The sequence below is a fragment of the Anopheles marshallii genome, chromosome 2 (assembly GCF_943734725.1).
Source record: "Anopheles marshallii chromosome 2, idAnoMarsDA_429_01, whole genome shotgun sequence".
NCBI classification, from domain to species: Eukaryota; Metazoa; Arthropoda; class Insecta; order Diptera; family Culicidae; genus Anopheles; species Anopheles marshallii.
The window spans coordinates 7,311,526-7,338,349 of record NC_071326.1 but is presented as its reverse complement, the minus strand read 5'-3'; the positions used below and the strand labels follow the sequence as shown (position 1 = coordinate 7,338,349).

The following is a 26,824-nucleotide window of genomic DNA, read 5'->3' as shown; positions in this document are numbered from 1 at the left end:
TGCCAACTTCCACCGAAGCTTTCCTTCCCCTGCCCTGTTCATTCTTCAACCGATGTTTGATATCTTCATATCCTTTGCCCTTGTTTTTTTTTTTTTGGTTTGCGAGATGGTGACCATCTTTTGCATTCTTCATCGGCTTGTTTGAAACCAGGAAACGTCAGAGGCAAATTTAGTGATCTCTCCCTCCTTTCGTGCACCTCGAGAAATCGCATCTGCATGTTTCGTGTGAATGTCTTTTGTGTGTGTGTGTGTGTGTGTGGGTGAGTGTTTTATGTGTGTGTGTCCGTAGTATTACATTTAAAAGCTTATCAGATAACATTACCGCCTAGCAAGCAATCGAGACAACGAACGAACGGGCATGTGAATGGTGACCCTATACAGACATTTGTTGGAAGCCGCCATTATGTCAAAGGTCAGCTGTCCTGTAGAGGGGTTAGGGGGTGTGGGGAAGGAAATGTGGAAATAGCGAAGAAGTAGAAGAAGAAAGAGGTGATGAGGGTAAGGGTTAAGAAGTCAAGCTAGTTTACTTTAAGTCGAACTCCTCCTCGTCATCCCGTGGAGCAGCCCTTGCCCAGGGTTTACCGGCACTGGCCGTCCGATCGGATGCGACGGACATGCTCTTTGTCAGCACGCTCGGATCCTTCCTGCCGTAAACGAAGTCCGAATCGGACGTAGTACTGCTGAAGCTGGCACTGTCCCGACTTCCGTACGAACCGTACCGTGCTGCGGTCGAACTGCTGGTGGTGGCCGCCGGCGAGAATGGAGTCGCACTGTTCGGTGGTGTGGCCGGCCCGGTAACGGCACTGGTACCGAAGATGAGCTCCGCATCCGTGAGTGATTCGGTGCGCTGCCGGAACTCGCCACGGCTACCGGTGCGATCGAAGCGCTTGTAGAAATCGGCCCCACGATCGCCGAAGATGATCTCGGCATCGGACGAGGCGCGCTTGGTACGGCCGAACTCTTGCTTCTTCTGCTCGCTGCTCACCGACGGTGCGGACGGTGTGGAGAAGCCGGTGCTGGTGGCACTCGAGTAACCGGACGAACCGGACACGGAGAAGGACGAAACGGAGGAGGACGGGAAGGCGGAAGTAACGGAAGCGGTCGTTGCTGCTGTGGTGCTGAAGGTGGCGGGCAGGGTGACCGGCGATGGGACGGCGGCTGCACCGAGACCCCCACCGGCTGCCGGTGCCTGGAAGCGCCCGGTTAGCGATGGTTGTTCCCTGATACCTTGCTGTATAGTGTAACGATCGGTGTCGTCGTTGGTTGTGATCTTACTGCTAGTTGCGTTGCTGCCAACGCTGCTGGTAATGCTGCTGTCGCTGCCGCTGCTGGTGCCCCGGACGGTGCCAGCGATCCTGTCCTTGTCGAAGGGATTGATGCGCTCGCTCAGCGTCGGATCGTACGCCGGGCGCTTCGGTTCCGCGGAGCTGCTGCTGGAACTTTGGCCACTGCTGCTGGATGCGATGGTACCATCCAAAGAAGAAACATTCGTTTTATGTACACTGCTGCCGGCGACGGTGCTGGTTTGGCCGGTGGTGGTTGTGGTGCCGCTGACCGTACCGACCGCACCGGTCGCACTGCTGTACGACTGGCCGGGTACTACACCGTTGCACAGGACGGGCCGCTCATTCGGTGGCCCACCGGGTGGCTTCTCGGTCGGTTCGGTCGGCCGGACGATTACGCTGTCGATGGAGCTTTCGCGCGTGCTCAACACGCTACCGGTGGCGCTGCCGGCAGTGCTGCTGATGTCAGTTCCTCCGCGGGTTTGTTTCTTCTTCTTAGCCAAATCCTACATATCACCGAAGATGCCGGCGAATGTTTTGCGGAGATTTTTCATCGTATCCTCCGCATCCTCGACCACCGACGGACCACCGGCGGCGTTGGCTGGTGGAGCTTTTCCTGCACCCGACCGGGCGGCCGAAGCGGACGATATGCCCGACACGCTGCTCGATTGTGATGCTGCAATGGAACGGGTAAGAGTGAAGAAATAGATTTTTTTTATAGATAGACCAATAAAGAGCAATTGGTAGCTCAAAAGTCTGTTTTTAATCTTAAGAAACTGATGTGTTGGAAAAATTTGATACGTTTTGTGAGATGTATTGCATACCTTTAGGCGCTTTTCTTGAAAAGAAATCAAACATTCAAGCAGACTGCTCTTACATACCTTGCGAATCACGTCGTCCCACAGAGTTCAGAGTGGGTGCCCGTTCGGACGGTTGCTCCGGCAGTTCACCCGACTGGCTGCTGAAGCTACCGTGGCGACCGATCGAACCAACGCCCGGTGTGGTGCGTTCCGGGATCGGTGGTGGACCACCACCAACCGGTACCGGGCGCGTACCAATCGGCACCGGCGGTGCATCATCCGTGGGGCTAGTGCCGCGCGAAGAGATCGAACTGCGCGACACGGCCTTTGTCATCATCGAGGGACGGCAGACATTCTACGGAAAGATAAACCGCGAAACGGGGAAGGATAGTTTAGCCGACAGTGGATGGAGATAAGATGCGCTTCCTGCACCGTACCTGCATGCGTCCGACGACAAGATCCGCAATCTGACGACGGTCCTCTTCCTGGGTGTCGCCCATCAGCGGGAACGTCGAGTCGGCCGCACTGATGATAAACTCTTTGCCCTCCTTCGAGACGATCACTGCCACACCGCACACCTCCATACCACCGAACAGCTCGGACACCTGCAACAACGCAACGAAACGGGCACAAACCGGAAGCGATTAATCAGTGTGCGTCGGTGTCAAAATTTGCATACATCGCCGAGGCAACACAACGCCACCGGAGGAGGGCTTGCAGTTCCCAAGAAAACGGGGGGGGGCACAATTAATTGATGCGCAACGTAATCATTATTATGAAAGCAGCAACAAAACAGACACTCGAATTAGTCAGCGATTCGCGCGTGCGGAGGTCTTAGAATGCTCGCACCGCTCTAGAATGCCGAGACATTCCTTAGTCATACGATTAACATCCGGTTCTTCAATGGAAGTGATTTTTAATCCAACCCACTCGATTCGGTGCTCTCGTGTTCCAGTTCGTGCCGTGTTTTTTGTTTACATGAGCACATCATCACAGCCACACCAAACGTCACGGATTGAGTCATTTAGGTTCCCTATCGGCCGCCCGAACGGGTCACAAAATACCCAAACCGCATTAAGAGTTTGTGCACGCACGTGCCTTTGGCGCTTGACATCTGTGGCCGGTGGAGGTTGAGATCATCGCCTCGCAATTCCACACAATAATGTGTGTAGCGCCGCTCGAACCCGATCGCCCTTCAGGCGTGGTGACCGCGGCGGTTGCGGTTCGCGATTGACGAGTTGATTTAATTATAGCGTATTGTACTCATCGCGCTCGGGGATCCGTCGCAAAGCGCGGAGTCAGATTGTGATCGATGCAGGAAACTGTAGCGCTTGCTAACAGGTCCCCACCATCTGGCGCAAGAGCGCGTGCGAAGGCGCCCACACGGTGACGAATTCTTGCTAGAGGGCCGCTGAAGTAGTCTGGAGATGTATCGTATCGTCTGGTACGAAGCGACTTCTGCACGATGGAATGTCCACTGCTAATTGGTTTGCGGGTAGAGTAAGATCGTCCGTATGGTCTGTTGTTTTTTTTTGCAATGAAAAAAATGAATGAATGATGCAATGCAATTTCGGAACTGTGGCCGTTAGCACTTGACTGTTCCGTGATAGGCGATGACTAATGTAAAGCTGGCTGCATTAATTGACCCACAGCCAAAATCTTGCAGTGGTTTAAATTCGCGCCCAAGTACCAACATCAACAAGGGCACCCAACTTTACCACCCAGCACTGACTGGCGTTCGGTTTTCGGTTCTGGAACGCCACCAGACACGCATTGGAATGCGAAATGCGTGTGCCAACACGTAATGGAAATGTATTTTTCGTGTTCTTCGCCCTGGGGTCGCGTGTGTGCTTTGTATATCTCGCGCCCGATATTGCCCTAAAAGGACATCTTTTGCACCGGTCCCGCCCGGATTGATCGTGCGATTATCGGTGGAGTTGTCTTTTGCCGTCGAAAAAAAAAGGAAACCCTACACCGATTCCGAGGTCGTACGGCAGTATCACACATGCGACATGAGTGCCGCACATGTTTCGCCAGCGGCCGGCCCCGTGGATGATGATGTCGATAAATCATTTCAGACGATCGGCGACAAACGCAACGTTTAATGCCGTCAAGATTGGGCGCAATAAATAATCCTTCGGTCTTCGGTTCAAAGCAGACCGCAATCCGACCGGGTATCTCTGGGGACTCTGCGGAGGAAACTGCATGCCACTTCCAAATGGTCGTGATCGTGCCGCAAGGTGCACTGGCACCGAGTGTGTTTGAAGCAAACGATCGTCTCAATCCGCGGTGTTGTGTATCACACCGTGCGTGCTCACCTCATCGACCCAGGTTTTGTACTTCTCCGTCATTGGGATTTGCTCGAGCATGGCCGAGCCCTGGTTCGTCTTCCAGTTGCCGGAAATGGATTTTCTCCTGCGGGATATAATAGAGCGGCGGGAAAGGAAGAGGGAAAGTTGTTATTGCGGCAACGCGTCGTGGCCGAATCTGGACTTACATGAACGCCTTGTAGCTGGCACCGATCTTCTGGATGTGAACGTCAAACTTGGCGTCGATGTACGGCTCCAGGCTGCAGTAGGAGCCGTTGTCCGAAAGTCCCGTACCGCACAGTAGACCGGCTGCATCCTGGAGCGCCCCGGGGTTGTCGAGCTTGGCGGTAGCTTTGCCACCGTGACAGTGGCCTGCCTTCAGAACGCACGGGAACCGTGTCCAGGTGAACTGCAAGAGGAGAGTGGCGTGAAGAAAAACAAAAACGTAAGCGAAACGTTACGAAAATGATGAATGGATGTGTGGAATGGTGTGGTTGAAATCGTTGCTTGGTGTCTTGACCTGCCTAACTGGACATGTTCTGCCCATAATTGAATGTTCGGATATGGCGTACGAAGACACAATGCAGACGAGAGTTTAACCCAATCCCTGTTACTGGCTACACACAATGGCTTTAGGGAGGATGACATTTAGGAGCATCGATGTCGTCAGACATTGGATCAGATATTAAGACATTAAAGCGAAATATAGCTGTCTAAACTAAAAGAATTCCAGGAATCAAGGTCCTGAAGATTTAGACGAAACTCTACAGATGTGTGTGACCTGATGTTCATGTAATGGAACTTCTTCCATTTGTTTCTTCACAATTTCCTTGGGGTAGATAATTTTCCCAAGAAAATGAGTAATAAATGCTTCGATCATCCCCATCATCATGCATCATCTTCTAAATGTAAGAGTTTGGTGCACGTGTCACATTGCACTCCCTGGTGCCGAACGTGCGGGATAATTCACTGTACATCTAACCACAGTCTAACCGCAAGGCATTCGTGGTCGCCGTCATCCGTCTCATCACCATCGTTGTCGTCGACGCCGTCGTCTGGTAGAAATTAATTACGCCTAGCGAGATACGCCGTCTGATGCGCCGGTACCGACCGGCCATTGCGGCCAAGTGCATCACTCCATGCGTCCGGGTCGTCCGGGTTGATCGACCACTGGACGTGCAACGGTGAAGCTGGCACTGGGCCAAGTAGGAAATCCGGACGGTGCCATGGTTGATCGCGCGGTTCCGGATTCTAACCGATCGACTTGTACACCGATACTTGTGTTAGCCGCCGGGCGATAACAGGAAATTTCCTTTATTTTTAAACCCAAAGGGATAAAGAGCGTAGATCCGGGTCGATGAGCAAGGCGTGATGTTAGCCCGCCTGCCCGAAACGTTCCAATTATTCATGCGGTTGAGAGTCCCGCGGCGTTTGTTCACGGCTTCACTCGAAACAAATGGCGTATAAATGGGGAGGTTTTTGGTGATACACAAAGCACTCAAGATGCTGTTTTATTACGAGCAAACATTTGCATCGCACCGAAATGGACCAATTTGTTGTGGGTTGTTTCACCATCAGCAGTGACTCAATATTGACAGTGTTAATCAATGGAGATGCATCATTTTGAGTCCGTTCCATGATGCAGAATTGTGTTTTTCAAATTGAAAATTGAGATATAAAACAAATCAATTGATATGTCTGTCGTCGAGTATTGTTCCAGAAAGTTAATCCAAACAAGCTTAAACCATACCATCTATCAGCCTTCATGTAAGTTTCATGGTTCTGACATGTAATTTTAATATTGAATAATACGCTCGTTTTTTTTATTGAACACCATAATTTTTGGATTTCGTAGAGAGCAAAGACAAGTAAATTCTCCTTCTATCATCTGAGTCCAATTACTTACAACGCAACTATCTCTCTTCTTCAAGAATACCGCCAGTCAATGAGGGTTTATTCTGTACCTATCGTAAAATATTTGCAATAGTTTCGAATGGTTAAATACTGCAGATCAGTTTTTGGTGTTCATTATTTCAGAGAAGGAATTTTGGCTAAGTGTGTGTGGAAGGCCACTGGAGGAGCCGTTACAATGACAAACTCTTTGATCTTTACGGCAAACTCACTGTCGTACAGCGAATTAGACTCGTCAGGCTTCGGTGACAGGGTTATGTCATGAGAATGACACCGGACAACCCAACCCGTATAGCCTCGTTAGTTGATGCACAAGGGCAATCAAGGCCCAAATCAGACTTTATCATGAAATTCTTGTGGCTTGTTGTTTGTAGAGTTACATTTTTCCAAAGAAAGAAAGACTACAACAAAGTTGAGAAATAAAATGAAAGATTTTATTGGCAAATGCGCCAAAAAACACAAACCAGAAGAAGAGATGATGTGACAGCGACACAAGACGAACTTAATCGCAAGGTGAATTATTATTGAAGACTTAGTATTCGAATTAGTTGCGGACTTTTTAACAATACACTAAGTGCGAGTTTAACGTAGATAATCAATAATTGCCAATCATCTTTTCATAATAGAATTTTTTGAAGCAATATTTCGGTTTAGTAAGACTTTTGTCCTCGGTAGCAACATTTCCCAACACACTAGCCGTCGTTCAACGTTCGTGCGAACGTACCGATAAGTGCAGAATAAGCGCACACGCCTAGTCGATGTGGTGAGCACAGTGAGTGCGCGAGAGCGAAACGCACACGCACGGGAGAGATTCGCTCGCGAGTAAGGCGAGCACGCGCGCATTTCTTAAAAGACCGTGCCGTGCCGTTCGCGATCTCAGAACACGGCCAGAAACAAGCGAACCAGCGTGCGAGCAGGACGTGACCCGTGCACGTACAAACCCCGTGTGTGTAATCGCTGTGTGTACCGAAAGGAAAGCGAATATTTTGCCAATATCCCGCGTGTGGGTGTGTGTGTGCGTGCGCGCGTATGCGAATAAAAACCACCCTCAAGTGTTTCAGTGTGTGAATTGTGTGTGTTGGATTGAAGTAACATCTTCAACCCCAGCTATAGAGGCCGACGGCGAGCGAAAACTACGACGCAGTGAAGATTTTTTTTTTGCTGAAAAAGCAATTGTTGCTTTAATCCAAGCAGCCAAGTTGCTGGGAACAAGTGGCTTGCAGCGGGAGTGAGCGGTTTTTCTTTTCGGTTTTGACACGGGCAGTCACAGTAGGCGGTGGAAAGGTGTGCCGAGCGGGATAAATTCGCCAAAACTAAAGATCAAGGACGAGTTGGTGGCAGCGAACAGATCAGCGCACGTGTCCTGGTGTTTAGCGAAACATTTTGTAAGTGTTTAAACAAACAGAGCATTAAATATTTCAGTGTAATTCCCCAGCAGAAGGGCGGTTTATAAATAGAGCACAGCATAGGGCGGCAATCTGTTAGAATTCGAGCGCGATGAATCATAATGGTTAATGTGCTGCTAATCATACACAAACCAATCGGGTTCCACACAATCCCTGCACCGAGCTCGTGCAGTACGGTCGGCTCAAGGGTGCTGTCATGGTATGTTTATTCGCTTCCAAATCCATTGCTCTTAGCGCACTTTTCACGATCATCCCTTGTGCGCTGTTGAGTGCGGGCGACAAGTGCGACCCTCCAGTGTGCGCCAATTTATGGGTGAAAATTAACGGACCACATGTCCCCTGTTGCCCATTGCCGACCGCGCTGTGCGGTGAAATGTTTCGTCCATTTCGCTGCTCACCCCCACACCAGCGCAGCTCGGGTTGGCGCTGTACGGGAGGGTGGTTCGGTTGCTTACATTTTGGTTTTATTAATGACCGTTGGCTTTGTGCATTTCGGCCGTTTGCCGCTAGGAGCGGCAGAATCTGCGGATAAATCCCTCCTGGGACACCACAACCGACTGGCGACGCCAACGCTGGCCAGCTTTCGTTGTGAATGGAAGGTGTACAAATGGGCATGCCGCGTCGAAGCACCGACCAATATAAGAAGGTAGCAAAGAAACAAAATAACGCAAAACAATCACCCAGCAGAGGTTTGTGTGCGGTGTATACACTTGCCATGCCTCCTGCCCGATTATCGCTGATGAGGTTGTTGGTGGTGATCGCGCCCGCGCACGCTTATACACACGCTAAAGCGTATCATCTTTCGCCCGTGGCACTGGCAAAGTGAGATGTTGCGTTAAACGTTTGTGTTATCCCATTTTTTTTGGTCATTCTCCGGTTTGTCAAGAGGTTTGTCTGGCGTGAGTACACTTTTTCCCCTGCGGTTAGTCATCCGCACCTGTCAAGATACAGTTTATCGACAGTCGGGCTTCTGTCGCTATCTGCATTCGGGCGGAATTTCTCAAACAAACAGGGGTATCCAAGGGTCTGGTTGAATATATAACTCCATTGCACAACGGATTACATTACGAAAAACAAATATATTTCACACATGAAGACAGAGAGTGGCAGAGTTTTATCGAATCTCAGAATTCCCTGACGCCATCTTTGGTTGGCTGTTTGCCATTATTAACGATGGAATTAGACATAGAATCCGCACCAATAATGTCCAACCATAAGAGACACGATGTAATAGCGTTCGGTGTACTGTTTATACATCCAGCCAGTACCTACCGCACTACTTTAACCATAGCGCAATGTGTTCCTTTCCCCCGCATTTGGTGTACATAAAGATAAGTTTCGCCCAACAGATAACGCCAACAAACAGGGGTAAACTGTGCTTCCAGATTCTACATACACAAAAAAAACACACACACCAAGAAGACAGTGCTATCTGCGAACGGCGCTAATGGAAACGGTGCGAAACGGTTTTAGTTATTAGTTGCAGAGTTTATGGTTCATCCGATGGCTGTTCGAGTGTATAAAAGCCGCCTCACTGTTCTTTAGCGCCGTTCCAGAACAAGTGCTCCAGCTCGCCCCGTTGGCACACGGTGTCCGAACCGCTGTTCTAAAGCACCGATCGACGGGCAAATGGTGGTAGGAAAATTTGCATAATCGTTCCCGATCGCGGCTCAGCCTGTGCGTGAAGCAATCTCATCTTGAACCAACCGGCAACGGACGCACGCACGCACGCACTTCTTGTCAAACATTCCGAAGACAAAAAAAACGTTAGAAGGCTGTGAGTAATCCACTTGAGCGGGAAGAAACACCGCACCAACCACTCGATGCGTTGCAACATTTGCGTACTGCGTGAAATTGGAACGCACACCCGGAATCCCGGAACGCAGTTCGCCATCCTCCTTCTGGGCCCAGACCAAACGACCTTGGACGGTTTTGTAGATGATCAGGATGAGGTTTCGCAAGTATTAGCAACACTCCACTCGGCTGGCCGAACAAAATGAAGCACATCGGCACCACAATGTTATCGGCTGTATTATTGTGATGTCACCCTCGACGCACGCTCGGCACGGTGCGAGATATTAAAAGCGAAATACCTGATGAATAATGCCGTGCCGTGGACATGGCCAGTCCAACCGAACTGTGGTTTGTGGTAGATATCGGGGAGGGTTTTTTTGAAGTATGAGGTTAACGGTGCGATCGATAACCATTGGGTAAGGTCAGGATGACAAGGGCAAACCATTGTGGTGGCAACGTCTTCACCGCACAGAACTCTCCCCCAAACTGCATCCAGCAGCGGCCTTGGATGGGCGGTCGAGTCACATAAACCGACCATTGCACCGAAGAGTTGGCGCCCGGCGAGGGAGTCGTAACTCTTCACCCAAGTCCAGACCAGCAGATCCGGCCCTGGGGCGGATATGTTGTGATATGCCCGGGCCCGAGCGACATTCATAGATGCTGGTGAGATATGGTCGTGTATGACGTGCCGTACCCTTCTTCAACTTCAACAATGATCGCCTGATGTTACTGATGGGAAGCAAATCGAACGGATTAACCCGTACGAAAATGGTTGATCACGTATGCAAACCATTGCCCATGCCCATGCCCGCAGGAGGTCACCCCGGAGATCGATCATAGACAGTGGATGTCTTTTTCTCGGTACTGCTCTCTCACCGCTGGGTTTGGTGAAGTGCTGTCATGGCCCTGAACGTGATCTGGTTAATGTTGCGCACTAACCGACAGACAGATCACCCCGCTAAAGGGGGATGATTTGGACGACGGCCGTTTGCTGGGAGGGAGGTTTTTGCGCACACAAAAGCGGCACGGTGTGTTATTAGCCTCATTCGTTCGATCGACAACAGGGCTCCGGTTGATGTTGTTTATTTTGCTCATAACTCCTTTTTGTTTTCTCCCCCCACCCCCCGCACACCCCTTTCTATCCTGCTCGCCTTAAGGTGCTGGAAAACAGGGAACCAGCAACCAGATTCGTTTGATAATGTTTTACCTTTTTGATGTGTTTTGCATGCATGCAAAATGGAGATCGCTCTGGAGCGATCCATCGTTCCAACGGTCCATCCAGTTGCTTGAGTTGCCCATGTCCATCAACAGGTGCTCCAATGTTTTTTTATGATCCTAGACCAAGACCATAAACAGAGCAGCCTGGAAAACCCCCAGCGGGGCAGTATTGATTTAGCTCTCTGCATGTCTCGATCGCAATCACGAGCGCTGGGCAATCGCTTGGCAAGAGCCAGCAGATCAACTGCTTGCGATGCAATTTTCGAGTGTTTACCGAATAAAATTCCTCCAACTCGTTGAAAGTCGCCGGACCACCAAGAAGTGCAGGTCCTGGAGCACTCCCGTTCGAACTGTTCGAATAATACACTCCAAAGTGGTCCCGTGTTACATATTGTTACACAAGCGCACGCCTGTACACGCGAGTAAAATAAATGTTTGTACCAAATTCCAGAAGGGCCCACCACCCATGCGATGGGAGGACGGGGTTTTTCCGAGAGAAAATAAATACCGGCAGCACTTTATGGATGTTCGTTCCGTGTTCCGTGCATTGATTGCTAAATGATGTGTTTGATTTTTCAGCCGTACAAAGTGTGGCAAACATTTAAGGAAGGCAAAAAGAAACAACAGCGGGACAGAAACCACACCGTGAGCACAGGGTGGTTGCGTGATAATTAGTTGCAAAATTTGCGTGTCGAGGGCACAGTTTTGTGCAGCGGGGGGGCACTCGCACAAAGCCTTAGTCTTGCCTCTTCGATTGTCAAGCGTGCTAGTTTTCTCCCCGGGGCGGAATGGTTTCGGCACGTTTATTTAACGTTCAATATTGGACATAAAGTTGGGGGCACCAGTCCGCCTCATCTCCCTTAAGAGAATTCAAAACAAGCGTCTCACTTTCACGTAGAACCAACCCATTCGTCTTATGTTTAGAATAGCTTACGCTTCACCGAGCTGTCCCCGAACGAAACCGAAAACCGTTTCAATGCATTTTGTTCCGAAAAATCAGCGCAACCATCGATCGAGACACACACACACACAGATGCGCCCTCCCGTATGTCTTGACGCCACCCAAAACTCTGCCACCAATGTTGAGCATTTTTTAAATTCCTTCCCCTGTTTTGCTTTTGCGTCATCGGGACAGTTTCGGGGTGCAGAATAAAGAAAAGATAAACTTCCTGGCGAAAGGTTTTTCGGGGGTTTGAAAAAGCAGCATAAGCAGCACAGCACCATCTGGCGGTGATCTGTTTGTTCTGTTTACTTATCTTGGCTTATTTTTCTTTGCGTGCGTGCGACACAGAGGGACCGCGAAGTAGATCAAACGGAACAACTTCTTGGTCGCGGCGAGGACGAACAGGACGCGAATCGAATTCTAAGACGGGGTGCAATCTCTTTTTCGCTTCTGTTGACAGGACAGTTAGCCCGATCCGATTATTTGTTGTCTTGTTTATTTTGCTGCATTTCTTGCATTTCTTCATGTACGTCGACCCAATAAATCAGTAGCGTTTTTTTGGGGGACCGTTTGGAAGACGAACGAACAAGGGTAGTTTGGCACCATATGTTTTTGGTTGCTCGCGCTGACGGGCGTCGGCGTGTTTGCGCTTTGACGAGCTACGGCGACAGTTTGTTGTTTCGTTGGGTGGTGAGAATCGGGAGTTGTGCCTTCGGGACGTTTGCAGATTGCACTCCGCCGGTCGCTTCGTGCGCTGCGGTGATATGCATTTGCGAGGGAAAGTAAACAAGCTTGAGGGTTGGTTTCGTAGCTCTCAACGTCCGTTGATCGATTCCAGTGCCGTTTGGCCGATCGACAGGAATATGGGGCGCGCATGCATGCACTTATGGTTGTGGGCACATGATCGTGGCATGGCAAAAAAAACCAACATGTCGCAAAATTGTTTTCGCTTGTCACCTTCTGCGTGTTGGGTGGGTGGGTCAAAACAATTTGCAAAGCAAAAGAGAGGGTGGTTTCAGTGTTACACGCGAGTAAGAAGGGTGGAAGAGGGGAGGAGGGGAGGGGGCAGGGGAGTGTTGTTCATTTCAGTTCGTTTAGCTTGTTATCACCTTCTCTATCTCTCGTGTGTCTTTCAAACCACCCCTCTCCCCTCCCCCTGGTACAAACAGTGGGCAAGCGAAAGTACATGTACTCCCCACGGAGGGTTGCGTTTTTGTTTAGCAGAGGGAGGGCTTTCGAGAACCATGCCGTGCAATATCTCACCCTTTCCCACCCCCTCGGGAGGTCCAACCATCCGGTGGTTTGGGTAAAAGGGTTTTTCTATCCATTACGGGAATGGAATCAGTGTGCCACTTTATGTACCGCGGCGCGATGTCACGCGCGAAAACTCGCTTGCAAAACCCTTTGGCACCAGGGCTTCCTGTGTCCCGGCAGGCCGAACGTGTTTCGAATGGGGAAAGTTTTGGGTACATGATAGCGGCACAACATTGTGTGTGTGTAAGACGACCAAGTGAACCTTCGTTTCGTGCTTCATCCAGCCAGGTGTGGTGGATGTACTACTCGGTAATGATAATGTATAACCATCATCCTCCCTATCGACTTGGAGGGAGTTACATTTCCCAAATTGCACAAGCTGCATTCGAAGTGCATCGCATCGCGGAAAAGCGACCTAACCGACCGGGTCAGGTTTCCCCGGAAGTAGCAGATGAATGACCTGCAGGATGGTTGCAGCATCGATGCACACCTGATAGAGGGTGTCCATTTCCACCCCAACCCCCCCTTCCCCCCACCATCCCCCGGACGATACACGAAATGATTTATCGCACACGATCGGCACGGTAAACACACGGTGCTTTGCGTAACGAGTACCCAGGGAATTGCCGCTCAAGTGGTCCGGTTTTATTGGTCGCTGTTGTTGCGTTGAACTATAAATGATGTGACAGCGTACGGTGTGTGGGTTGCCGATTGGATGTGTGGGACTCCGGTCAATGTAGGTGCCCAGCATCAGATAAACTTCACACAAGTCCTTCTGGGAGTGGAGTTAAAACTTTTTAAACAAACCAACGAAATCTTGATGCGAAAAGTTGGTCCATCATTGTTCGATCGGGTGTTATAGAACGAAGAACTTTAAATCACTTTTGCTTTTCTTGGGGTTTGCTTTTGGTGTGCGAGTGTTGTCTTATCTGTTCCCCGTTATAAGGGCACGAGTTCGCTTGAATCAACGATGACAGCAAAACAGAAAAAAAAACTGGAGGGCGTTGATGCATTTTGGGATGACGCGGATAACGCGGCTAACGAGACTGCATTACGGTACCGATTACCGGTTCGCCTCAAAACAGAACGATCAACCATGACAGCAACGGATTTTTTTGTCCTCCCTACTCGCACAACTAACGCGATCGCAACGGATTGCAGCTGATTTATGTGTGCAAAAACGCACCGGGACCGGATTTTGCCGATCGTGTGCCATTTACGCTATCTTATCGCATCGTTTCGGGCACGGGGCTTATACCGCCCCGTCCGCTTAAGGGTAAATGATCGCAAATTCGAGCCACAATGAGCACGTCCACAAATCATCCTCATACTCGGTATCGGTATGTTCCGCCTCGGCAGTGCCGCGATGATCGGGCGAAGCTGATTAAGACGCTGAGGGCTTGGAGGGAACAAAACGCTGCAAAAAAGTGTATGGAAATGCCATCAACCGTACTGAGGCAGGGATGATCGAATCAGATCATTAATGCATCGGCTGCGCAGCGCGCTCCGGGACGGTGTTGAGTGAAGCCCGGAACGGAACGGCAATCGATCGCCGTTCAGCCGTGACGCTGCTTAGCGGTGGCAAAACTTGTGGCGAGGGTGACGCATTTTTTGTTGTTACCGATGATGCCTTTGGCTCCGTTTGGCGCCGTTCACAATGCGGCCCTTTGAAGCGTGAAGCGGTGTGTGTGTGTGTGTGTGTGTTTGATAATTTTAGCTTGCGAGGAAAAATTTCCCACCCGACGTGCTTTACGGCCCGGTACATGACAAGATATGGGGTTTTTTTGCTGCATTTGTTGTAGTATCGTTACATCTTGGCCGCTGCAACAGCAGCGACAGCAAGCGCATCTTTGGCCGGTGTCAATTAGCATAAATTAGTCGTAAAAGTTAGTGTTCGCTTACGTGTCTGTCGTCGGGTTTGGAAGCCGCATACCACGTGGCCTCCCTCTCCGTTCTCCCGTTACGGCAGCCTCAAAAACCTGCAACTCGTGTCACGAACAGCAGTGGGAGCAAAGTCATCTTGCGCGGTCGAATCGGATCGTTCCCACTCTAAGAGGGCCTTTTAACGGTTGTAGTTGAAGTAAAGATTTACTACTGTTTGATGAGTCGCTACGATGGTCGATCGTGCAACAATAGCTACCGATCGGATTCGAAAGGTTTGATGCGAACCCTTACCGGACGGTGTGGAAGAATGTCTAAACGGGAACATAGCATTTAATCTGCCACATCTTGGCTCCTGGAGGGAAAGATCGATCGGTAAGTTGCTGTGTGCGGGCAACTCCAACAGGCCCGACACACCGACAAACAGTGCCGCCACAGCCGGCCCCCGATGCCGGACCGGTAGAGTATCATGTGGAGCACTGTGTAGCGACTCCACCGCGGGCGTGAGACTTTCGATTTCATGCTGTGCCGCTAATGGCACATCCCCATCGCACCGCCGTTGGAGCGAACAAGAAAAAGAAAAAGGAATACCACCTCGAAACCGGGTTGATCGGGATTTAAAAAGGGGCGAAAAAGTAATTTCAACGTGAATGGAGTTTTCATGATCCGTGATGATTACAGGTATTATGCGAGAGAGAGCGTGTAATGTAATGTTGCGAGTTTTGGGGGGGAATTGTTTTGATGAGGACAAATGGCCAAAATGCAGCTGAAAGTTCGATGTCTGTTTCGCTTAATTAAACACTTAAGTGTCTCCCCAACTGGGCAAACAAGAAACAGTCATTGCTGGGCTCGATCTGGGCGGATGTCCTTGGAACTTTTTAGCTGAACAAATGTGGAAGTTTTGCACAGATTGTTTTGCGGTGCAGTATCTTGCAAGGGGTTCGTTCTCAAGGTCCTTCCCTGGAGAGTATTCCATCCATCTTAACCTGACATGTAAGATTGATCAATGTCTTGCTCTTTGGGATGAAGTTGACCAAGATTTCTTATAAGCTATTAAGGTAATACTTTAGCGGAGATGCACGAGCCGGAAAAGTCGATCGAAAGAGAGTTGTAGACGGTGGAGTTCTTGCCGTTTAATCTCGTCTAAATAAATCCATTGCATTTGAACTCTCTAGCACTGAGGTAGCGTATTTAATGGTAGCCTCAGAACTCCTGAGTCAAATAGAAGAGCCAAATCTAAAGATCAAGAAAATAGTGGAGGCAACTTTACAGAGAATTAAATTCCTCAACCAAAGTTGCACATCAACCTGTTCTGAGTATTTCAGTGCTTCAGTTTCAGTGGTTGAAGTTTAAAATTTGCTGAGGAATGACCGCGAATTACTGAGGAACCTCTAGTTGCTACGTTAAACTAGACCCTTAATTACTAGACCCCATCAAAGTACTGCAGTGGAGCTGCCGATCCTTAATGTGTTCGCTCACGATTAACTTCGTAGCGCTCAGTTTGTTTGGTTCCACCCGTTCCGCTTTTGCTGGCGAAGTTGGCAACACATTGGGCAATTTATCGGCGCGGTAAAGAAGTAATTAGGTACGCTACTTCACTCGCGTTGTTTGATTTTATAAGCTTCACTATAATTAAATTATCCTTTCGGACCCGTTTAAGTTGTACCGCACCACCGGTACCGCTGGAGCCCTCCTCCATCCGCAGCGGTTATTACTCCGACTGATTTACGACCCAACAAACAATGTCTCCGCGGTTTAGGGACGGAGCCTAGGAGGAGATATCCCCGCATGCCGGACGGGGTATATCAATGGAAACCTGTTATTTGCAAATGAGGCTCTTTCCTCTTAACGTCCGCAGAGCTAAAAGCCCTGCCCCCCGGCGGTAATTATTGGAATCAATTACAAGTCGCCGGTGTTGAGGACGGTTTTGTTATCGGAGGGTCAATCAACAGCTGGCGGTAGCGCGGCTACATACTTTTAAATGGTGGAATTTATGGGACAGTTTACAACTTCTTGGTGGACGATGCGATCGGGGACGATTTTGCCATGATTGACACAATGCACAATGTACGCTGAAGCAAAATGGAGCTGCTTCGCACAGGGTGCATGGCCCCATCGTGAAGGTAGAATTTATTGCCCCTCGGTAGTTCATGCTAATGTGTGCCTCTATCCACCATGGACCATGTCGTGTGACTGATATCGAACGAAAATGAGTGCAGCAAGGAGTGGATGTTTAATGCAGGAGCAATCCGGTTCACGTCCCAGTTGACCTACAAACCGGCTCCGAAGACGTTGAAGGACGATACGGCGAGAAAGAGTGCGCTACAAACCATGCACCGCCGTTGCGTCATCGGATCCCCGCGGACGAGGGAAAGGCTTCTGGGCGATGGGACAAAGATAAACAAACCATTAGCACCCGTCAGTGTCGCGCAATGGTGCGGCACATCTTCAGCCTTCTCCGACGCACTTCGCGCTTGCGATGGAATGGCACACACTCTCCTTAAACTGGCGCGTTGTGTGCGATGTAGCGAATCCAGCGAAGATCAAGGCTGCAGTAAAATGGACGCGCGTACATACCGTGCACTTCTCAGTTTCGCATACTCCAAATACCAGCCCTGCCTGTGTACGTTTGCGTGGAATCGCGCTGCGTGTGACACGTCTACTAAGTCCACTCGTGCCTGATAGTGCTGGTGGCCGCGTGTGCGTGTGCACCCGCACCGTTCGTACCCGGTGTCAAAACAAAACCACCGAGAAATATGACTCAATTAAGCTATTTTTAACCGATACCGTCGCGATAGAAGCGCGGTTTGTTTGACACATTCTAGGACACACCGGGAAAGCAAAGCGAGAGCGTTACACAGCCACATGAACGCCACGCCATCATAAACTACGTGTGCGTTTGCAGTGTCAGCTGCCACTTTCACACCTTCTCGTCCCCTCTCTCTCGCTCTCCTTTGTGTATCCTTCTATTCTATTCTTCTGCCTTTGCCGTTTACAGCTTCTCAGCTAAATAATGATGACGATGTGATGCGCTTTGGCCTGCAATATTGGTCACACACACACACAGGGCGAGCGCACGATCTCGCGTTTGTTTTTGAAAAGCGAAAACTCCAACACACATCCGATCAGCTGCAAACACCGACACGACAGCCGGGCACACAGATCGCTGGGCGCTGATGTTGATATGTCCGGTGCGTTGCACCCGCATTGCGAATACATTTCCAACACCTTCGTCAGCTACAAGGCAAGGGGTTGTGGATGTTTAGACGTGTTTTGTCGCACGTTGACAGCTGCCCTAAACTGACAAATACACACTGCCGGCCCGGAACGGTTGTCTTCTCCGCTAATAGAGGCACATTTTTCCTTCCCACACTCACACTCATGGGCAGTCGGGTGGCCGAACGCACGTTCCCTTCGTCGGTTCCGTTCCGGTGCTAAACGGTGGCGAGGTACATTTTTTCCCCCTTCGTTTTGTCACATGGCCCGCACACACGAAGGTCGCGGGTTGTAAGCGACTTCCTAAGCGGCGAGAGAATGTTGACGCAAGATGAAATGCATCAAACACGGTGGCCGTTAATCTTCCGGGGTGGGATATTTAGTGCTGGGCTCAGCAGAAGAAGCCGCTGAGCAAGTGTGTCGCTGCTTCTCTTCTGCTAGCTGCTACCTTGAAGAGGGCCGGCTACCGAGAGGGTGTATGCAACCAGACCAGACGGGGCCGAATGAATCACGGCTGGTGGGTGATTTATGGCACGAGTGCTCTACCGGCTTGAGGTTCTGAAGCTCCCGTGCTGGAACTGTAGCGATTATGAAAGTGAACCCGAAGCGTTCACTCCACTGCATCCACTTGCGGGAAGGAACTCGCTCCTGTATGGTTTGGAGCTAATCGGTACCGATTGGTAATGTGTCACGCACGCCTTAATACACATGTTTGTAGAAAAAAGCGACAAGGAGAACTCAGAATTCCTGCATAGGTCGAGTAACTTGCAACATTACGGACCTTTTTTCGTGTGCTTAGACATTTGACATCCAGAGAAAAACGCACCCATCAGAACTCTCACAATATAACTCCCTGGCGCCATTGTGTGAATGTTTCATGGGGTTTAGTGCGCCCCACAGCACCCGGAGAGTGGTTGGTTGGTTAACGTATTAGCTTCTTGCGTCGGTTGGTCCAGTGTTTACACGAGCCTGGTCATTAGAGCAATTTTGTGGTCACCAGCGGTCGATAGCGGGGCGTTAGCGTCCCACAGGCCCCACATAACATGACCTTTTATGGCACTTTGCAACATGCAAAATGTTTCCCAGAACCTTGGTTTTGCTGATGAAACCACCACAAAAAGACATAAGTTTTCAATTTTCTCCTCGTTTGCCTACTGTGGCTGGGTTCGGATAACGCTCCGGACACAACATCATCAGAAGGTATCGTACATGGCACTGACATGACGCGACTGTACTCCCCCCCCCCCCCCCCCCCCCTGCTATTCAAGACATTTGCCAATTATTATTAATTACCCCGCACCTGTCGGGAGTTGCGTAGTTGAGTTGAGTTGCCCCCGTACATCCTCCAGACATTCCAATCCACTTCATAATGGAACGAAATGGTAATTGAGCCAATGGTTCGCTTGTTCGGCCGAAGTTTTCGTTCCGCGCGACAACCACCGCCTTTGTAGGGTTCCGTTAGCGCCTCCAAATATGGTGTCCCCGTAACCGTGTGCTCTTAACGCTGTAACGCTGATCAGTGATTTCAATTAGTGGCACGATAAGTGAGTGCATACGGGGCCACGTAACCCATGTTGCATGTCAAACAGTGACAAACAGGTGTGAAACTGAGGGGGGCCGATCTGCACAATCGATCTTACACCGATTAAAGCTTTTCAGTGATTGATTATGCGGGTGCGGACTGACAGCATGGCGTGTAGCAGACATTTACTCGGCCGGTCGAACTGTGGTCGAAAGCGTGATGAAAGAGATGAACCGGTTAACGTGTTTGCGAACGAATATTCGCGGAACGTTTTGTCAAGGTTGGTTCCGTTTTGGCACCGCCAAAGGTTTGCGCGAAAGGAGATCATTCACCGAAGCGGACCAGTAACTGTCGGCCACTAAGAAAAAGGGGTTGGTTCCAAGAATTCGGTACCGTTTCTTTGCAACTCTTACCCATTCGGCCAACCGTTACTCTCTCTCTCTCTCTCTCGCACCATCATCCACTTCTGAAGGCCGGCAACATTGAACGAGTTGCAAAGGGGTTTGTATTTTTAGCCGATGACATCGGACGAGATGGCAGGAAAGGTGTTGGCGATTCGGGCAGATATCCGGTTCGGGTGGTTGGGAGGGGGAATGGTGTTGGGGATGCAAAGACATGTTTAGCCGGAATTTTATTCATTCCCCATCCTGTTTGGGCCCCACCCTTCTCTTCAGGGATGCGACATCTTCGCCTAGCGTCGATATGATTTACTCTCCAAACTCTCCAACTGAAATCTGCAGCGTATCAATAGCTGGAAAAGGGGCGTTTTGTTTATTTTACGTGCGCGCTTGTTTTTATTGCGGTACTGCTGCAATGGTGGTCCACAGGAGGAGATGAAGGCATGCGACACCTGGCTGTATGTATAATAAATAAGGAAGTTTATCGTGCAGCCATTTTGTGTCTCCTCGCTTGCTGCATCAATTATGCAGCTCTTTTGAGGCCTTTTGAGGTCTTCTGGGGTGTTTTGAGGTTCTTGGGACATAAAGCAAGTGGGTAATTGCTGTCTCACATCTTCGCATCTCTGCGGACTCTCATCGAGAAGTAGCAAAAAACAACAATCATATGGACGTACGAAAAATAAAGACATCCATCGTGACATCCTTCAACGAACAACCCAGCCATCATATCGGTGATTAACTGGACGATTGTTTTCCGTTCGTTGTGAATGTTTTACCGTAGCTGGAATGATTGGTGGGCCGCGTGATGTGATCGGGATCGTTGTGAAGATTAACGGCCGCGCGCCGTGATGAATACTAAATGCCGCACAAATAAACACCGGTATAATCCGGGCGGCTGACGTGTTTTTTTTTTTTTTAATTCAGTGCCTCCGGTCCCTGGAAATACTTCAAAGAAATCAGACCACCAGAAAATAAAAACCTCCCCCCTGGCCAGAACAGTACGGGAACGTTGTTTAAAAAATGGTTTCCGTTCGGAAATGTATGCGTGCGCGCTCAGAATATGTGGGTAAGGGTGACCTTTTCCACACACTGTCATCGGCGCGTTAGGATTATGAGATTTTAATTTCATCCGAAGAAAGAATCCTCCCCATTCTCCATTTTTTTCCTTTTTACCCCGTATCAACGCAATACTGACGTTCGCCTTTTATGTTAAACCATCCTTTTTCTTGCTTCTTTTTGCAGTTAAAATCAGCCAAACATGAAGGCTAATCGTTCGTTACTGTTGCGGTTGGTGGCACTACTGGGCCTGTTGGCGGTGTTGCTCCCGACGGCCGAATCCTGCAGCTGTCTCCCACAGCATCCCCAGACGGCCTTCTGCGACTCGGACTACGGTAAGTTATGGACGGGGAAGGTGAAAGCGCGGGTGTGATTACGGGGCTGGCCGGGAAAGCTCATCCCCTCGGAAGGCCGGAATGTAATCCGTCACGCGGTCGGTGCTGTTGGCGAATTTCTCTGCAGAACGCCATGATGCCCTTACGTTGGTTGGTCTGTTGCTCATAAAATGGATACGATTTTATTACCGCTCGTGGGGCGGGTAAACCAACCAATCTTACTTGACTTTCTGAACCTGTTTGTTTGATGTTTTTTTTTTTTTTGTACATCGATAAAGTTCATAAAAATACAGAAAAGACTGTGTAATAAATTGCGGTTTATTCCACAGACTCCCTTGAGTAATCGCGTCGTGTTAGCTTTTTAATTTACGATAAAGCTAACGTCAAGCTATAAACAGACACAATGCACCATTAACGATTGTTCGGTCATGACTCAAGCAACGGCAAAACTAACGATTTAATATTTTTGTTGCATATTTCAGTGATCGTTGCACAAGTGCTACGTCGCACGGCGTCGAAGGACCGTCCGCACATGGATGCGTACAAGATTGCCATCAAGAAAGAGTACAAGGTGAGCTGGCATGCAGCATTGCGTGCAAGTGTGAGATCCTGCATGCAAGCGATCGGGCGGTCGGGTTCGAACTGCCATTTGCTGATTCGTTTTCCACCTTTTCCCCACAGATGAGCGAGGAGGCCCGGAAATTGCTGCGCCACGGAAAACTCTTCACACCGTCGCAGAGCTCGCTGTGCGGCATCACGCTGGAACCGAACAAGCTGTACGCGATCGCGGCCAACAGCGAGCAGGTCGGGCTGTGCGACTTCGTCCGCCCGTACTCCGATTTGTCGATCGTGGAAAAGCGTGGCCTGGCCGGCATCTACCGCAAGGGTTGCAAGTGCAAGATCAACCAGTGCTGGAACCAGAAGTGCAACCAGCGGGTCGGATCCTGCAACTGGACACCGTTCGCACCGAAGGGCATCTGCGAAACGAGCTTCGGTTCGTGCGTACCGGCCGGCGTGGTCCAGGAGGACGGAACACCGATCAAGTGCCATTGGCGTCGGTCGCCACGGTTTGGGCAGTGCATGGCAAAGAATGGTGGCAAATAGGCCACACAACACGCGCGAAAGTCAAGATACAAAACAAGGAACGCTTTGGCGCAAGGGTGGCAATATTTGTCTGTCGGAGGAGGTGGTTAGATTGTTGTTATAAACCATTTATATATATATATACGCTGTTTCGTACCGAACGTTTCAGGAGAGAACGGTTCAAACACCCGATGACGATTTCCTTTATTTATCAAACACGTTAACACGGTGGGGAAGAAATGCGCTCCATCTTCTCCCACGCCCACGGACAGGAAGGAAGTGCAGGGTCTCAGATTGTGTACATTATTTCCTGCACGCACACATACATACACACAAACACCCGATTGCGAGGAGCGGCGAGTGGATGTCAAATCATACTTTCGTTAAGTACAAATTACGATTAGCCACTGTGTACACGGACACGAAGCAACGAAGCGAGCGGAGGAGAGCGTTAGGGCCAGGAATGCGCATAATTGGAGTTTGTTGGTGTACACGTGGAACCGAGAGGTGATGATATTTTCATGAATAAATTATTGGAATATAATTAGTGTAAAGAAATGGTACTACGCTGGTTACTACGTGCTTCACTTACCATGTCCTTCGGGTTCGGGAAGAACGTCTGCTCGACCAGCGGGAACGCATCGCGACCGAGACGACGCTGAAGTTGCAGCAGGTGAGCGAATACCCACGGTTTGTCCTGCGGGCGCATTGAGACACCCAAGCGGTGGAAGAAAAAAACATTCCAAAATGTATTAGAATTATGTGAAGCTGTGGGAATGTTATCAAACAACCGAGTGTAATGGCGCCTGGTTCTACTAGCAGCAGGGGGCACGTTCGGTGAAGCGAATTACAAGCCGAAGGTAAGTTGGTGTGTCGGTGAGAACGTTGCAATGGCAAGGGCGAAACTGGTGCTGATGGTTATTTAAAAGCCTGAGGCTACCAAGCAAAAGCCAATCGTTATATAGCACTTGGACAATTGTTCGGTTGCTTTAGAATTTTAAACTAGGCGTGGTGGTGGCGTGGGTGTCGTTTTGTTGTTTGTTTGGTGTGTGTGGATCTACAGCGGAAAATGTGTGCTGTAAGGCGCGCTTGTATGAGTGCGGCGAAGGAACAATACTAAGCGAAAGCCAAATTTGTAGGAGAGGCAGGGAATATCAAAAGATAATGCGGTGCCCTAAGCGTAAATACCCTGACACCTAGGAATTTGTGTACATTCTCGCTTTTGGGGGTTTTTTTTCGTTCAAGCATAGTCCAATGGGATGGACAAGGTCTAATACAACAGTAAAAGGTAAAAGGAACTCAAAGAATAAGTTAACAATTTCTTAAAACAGGGATGTATCTTACAAGAAATCTAAAAATTTTGAATTCACATCGGTTGTGGATTATTGGAGTAGATGACCCAAAGCATTCTGAGGAAGATGTTTGATTGTAACTGAAAAATTGGAGTAGGTTTTATCTAGTTACTCTAGGAGCGTATTGAGGAGTTAGTTGCACGAACTTCTGCTTCACAGATTTCCAAAAGCTCAGTCATTTTAGAATGGAAACACATTTGGAGAAATTCTATTCTTCATAATGAAAGTTACTATTCAACTACTTGCATTACTATCAAATGCAGGAGAATGAGGGAATGGGTAAAAAATGTTAAAGAAGAATGTCTTGGAACACATGCATGAAATACTAGAATTGAAAATTAAGAATCTGGACATGCGAGATGATTAAAATAACCTTCACTGAGATGGAATCCACAGGAATTCTAACAAAGACGAATAATTGTGTCATATCTGGGGACGGGAATAATCGCTTGAGGCACTGGACTAAGTTTAAACCTTAGGTAGCGTTTGCTATCGCTTTTAACCAAAAAAAACCTAAAACAAATTAGAAATCCTTGATTTTTTTACATAGAACTAATTGTAAAAAATGACATTGAACATTGAATGTGTTGGATTTTCTACAATAAGACAGAATTTAACATCTCGCAACAAATAGCTCTACGTGGTCAATTACACCGGCAAAGAATTACGAAAGCACAACATATCTAACCCTTGGAAGCTACAACAACCCTGCAGCCCTTACCTGGAACTGGTACAGCGAGTGCAGGGAATTGATGCTCGGCACGCCGCCATACTTCAGCCCGAGCAGCGTCGAACGGTAGTCCTTCGAGCCGTCGCGCGGTGGCTGACGCACCAGAATAAAGTCCGGGCGGAACGGCTTCGTCTGCTTGGAACCGCCCCGATTGCAGCCAACCATCGGTCCCGAGTCCGCACTGGCCGTCAGCATGATCTCACGGAACTCGGCCTGCTCCACGCGTATGTCGTAGTCGCTGTGCAGCCGCTTGCCGCGGAAGTACTTCGACCAGTCCGTGTTCTGATCGTCGACCACCAGCAGCGTGAAGCATTTGTCCCGATTGAACGGCTGGACGCGACTGGCGGTCGAAACGGCCGCTCCTGAAATGGTGAACAAGCGAAACAAGCGAGTGCCGTAAGCATTCGTACGCGACTGATTGGGGGCGTTGGGCCACCTTACCGATAATGGAGGCACCCTGATCACGGGCCGCACCGGTTAGGCTTTGGACGCGCTGCAGCAAGCTTTCGCGAGATTTGGCCGGGCTGGAGGGGGCGCTCGTGCCGCGCTGGGCAGGCCCCTTGCCGAAGCTTAGCGATAGCTCCGGGCCACCGGTCGGCGGGGCGGAACCGGGCGGGACGGGACCGCCCGGCGAGACGGATCCGGCCGTACCGGGGGCCGGCGGTGGCGGAATGTTCGGCGGACCGCCGGGCATCGGTTGCTGCGAGAGCGGTGGCTGTGGACGAGCTGCGGGTGGCAGGTCTTTCGGATCGACATCCTCGCACTCGGAAGACAGGTCTCCCGAGCTGAATCTGCCAATGAAATCACTAAATCAGCACAGCGACAGATCATGCAGGAGCGAAACACAAAACAGCGCAAAACGGTTCGGCGGAAATGTGCGAAGGAAACATCGAAATGAATGGGATGGATTGACAGCCAAGTCGGTTTGTTTGATTAGCAAACAAACAATGGCAACAAGAAGATGGTAGTTAGAAAAACATTTCGAAAAATAAAACATAAGAAATATTTAACAAAAAGAAAAGGATTCAAAGCAAGAAAGAGTAAATCAAATCGTAACAAGAGAAACACGCAGAATAAAGACAAAACAAAGAAAGATAAAATGAACATTGATTGAAAACACACACACATAGTAATATTTATATACAAATGGAAATAACAAAAATGGAGGGTGGCATCGAAAATGTAGTCGAAAAGTAGCGAAATTGCGTTACGCGATCGAAAGAAGAAGATCGAAACGAGAGAGAGAGAGCGAGAGAGATAGAGTTTTATAGCAAAATTTGAATGGCATGAGCGTAGTAAACAGGGTAGAAGAGCAAAAGTACAAATGTGTTTGGACATAAGCATACCATAGGTGTCGGGTGTTTATGGTTTCGTTCGCATTAAAACATGGTGCGCACGACGGGAGTACGGAGTTTTCGTGGTAGAAAAGAAAAACAGAAAAAAACCATCATCAAAGCAAAGATGTAGAGAGAGAGAGAGAGAGAAAAGAGAAAGAATGAAAAAGAGAGAGAGAGAGAGGGAGAGAAAGAAAGAGGTTTACAACAATTAGTACGATGGATCACACTCGCTCCACTGGGAAACAGAAGGTTGGGAGTGTATTGTCACTTTACAACTACTTTTGTTCACTCCATTCCATTAGAGTTGTAAAGTAGTGGGCCTGTGGTTGAAGCGTGGCTAAAGTGAACATTAATTCTGTGTGTTTGTAAGTGTTTGTTCGTTTTCCCAGTTATATATTTGCACATGTTACACAGAACGCATGTGGGAACGAAATGTGTAAAAAGGAAGGAAAAAAGGGCGGGGGGATGTATGATCAAAGGGAGGATATCCTAGAAGCATGATTCGAGAAATGTTTCTTGGGATGAAAAACCGAACCGTAAGCTTGTCCAGAGAGGCAGAGCGAGAGAGAGCGAGATAATTTTGTAACAAATTTTGTCGATCTTTCGATTACTAATGTCCGGAATCTGGACAAACGTCGATATTCGGGTAGAATGATTGTATTAAGAGTAGCGAACATAAATCGTAAAGCAATGCCATCGGGAGGTGTGTGTGTGTGAATGATCCGAATGGGAACGAATACAATTTCGATGCGAGTTGAATAAATGATGGTAAGGGACGCACTAAGACGCATTTAAATAAGGAAAACGATGCAGTAAGGAGGAACTGAACCTTTGCGTGGAAACTAAAATGGCGGAAGGGATATGTAAATGCAAGTCGTCGAGTTGCAACAGCGTGAAGGGAAAGCAAATCGTAATGGAATCGCTCTGGCGAACGGGTACTTACCGGCGCTTCAGGAAATTAACATTGCTGGTAAAGCTACTCTTGAAACTTGCGAA

The 26,824-nt window shown here is 49.2% G+C and overlaps 2 protein-coding genes across 2 annotated transcripts; one reads left to right on the top strand and one right to left on the bottom strand.

Moving 5' to 3' along the window:
- Positions 1-1,789: 1,789 nt before the first annotated feature.
- Positions 1,790-26,824, bottom strand: LOC128709933 (synapsin). Its single transcript, XM_053804968.1, has 9 exons — positions 26,772-26,824; positions 24,933-25,282; positions 24,483-24,853; positions 23,002-23,106; positions 4,581-4,801; positions 4,402-4,498; positions 2,521-2,688; positions 2,165-2,438; positions 1,790-1,959 (listed from the first exon to the last, which is right to left on the bottom strand). The coding sequence occupies exons 2-9, from the start codon at positions 25,183-25,185 to the stop codon at positions 1,790-1,792; spliced, it is 1,659 nt and encodes a 552-aa protein (XP_053660943.1). The 5' UTR covers positions 25,186-25,282; positions 26,772-26,824.
- LOC128709935 (tissue inhibitor of metalloproteinase) lies at positions 21,194-22,430 on the top strand. The gene is made up of 3 exons (XM_053804969.1): positions 21,194-21,326; positions 21,809-21,897; positions 22,008-22,430. Exons 1-3 carry the CDS (start codon positions 21,194-21,196, stop codon positions 22,428-22,430), a joined length of 645 nt encoding a protein of 214 aa, XP_053660944.1.

Bases quoted from the DNA above. Each gene is read 5' to 3' on its own strand.
- LOC128709935 (XM_053804969.1), top strand. From the start codon at position 21,194: ATGAAGGCTAATCGTTCGTTACTGTTGCGGTTGGTGGCACTACTGGGC. The intron at 21,327-21,808 runs GTAAGTTATGGA...TGCATATTTCAG, and splicing joins CTTCTGCGACTCGGACTACG to TGATCGTTGCACAAGTGCTA. The intron at 21,898-22,007 runs GTGAGCTGGCAT...TTTTCCCCACAG, and splicing joins CCATCAAGAAAGAGTACAAG to ATGAGCGAGGAGGCCCGGAA.
- LOC128709933 (XM_053804968.1), bottom strand. From the start codon at position 25,185: ATGCCCGGCGGTCCGCCGAACATTCCGCCACCGCCGGCCCCCGGTACG. The intron at 24,854-24,932 runs GTAAGGTGGCCC...TCACCATTTCAG, and splicing joins TCAGGGTGCCTCCATTATCG to GAGCGGCCGTTTCGACCGCC. The intron at 2,689-4,401 runs GTGAGCACGCAC...GCGTTGTTGCAG, and splicing joins ACAAAACCTGGGTCGATGAG to GTGTCCGAGCTGTTCGGTGG.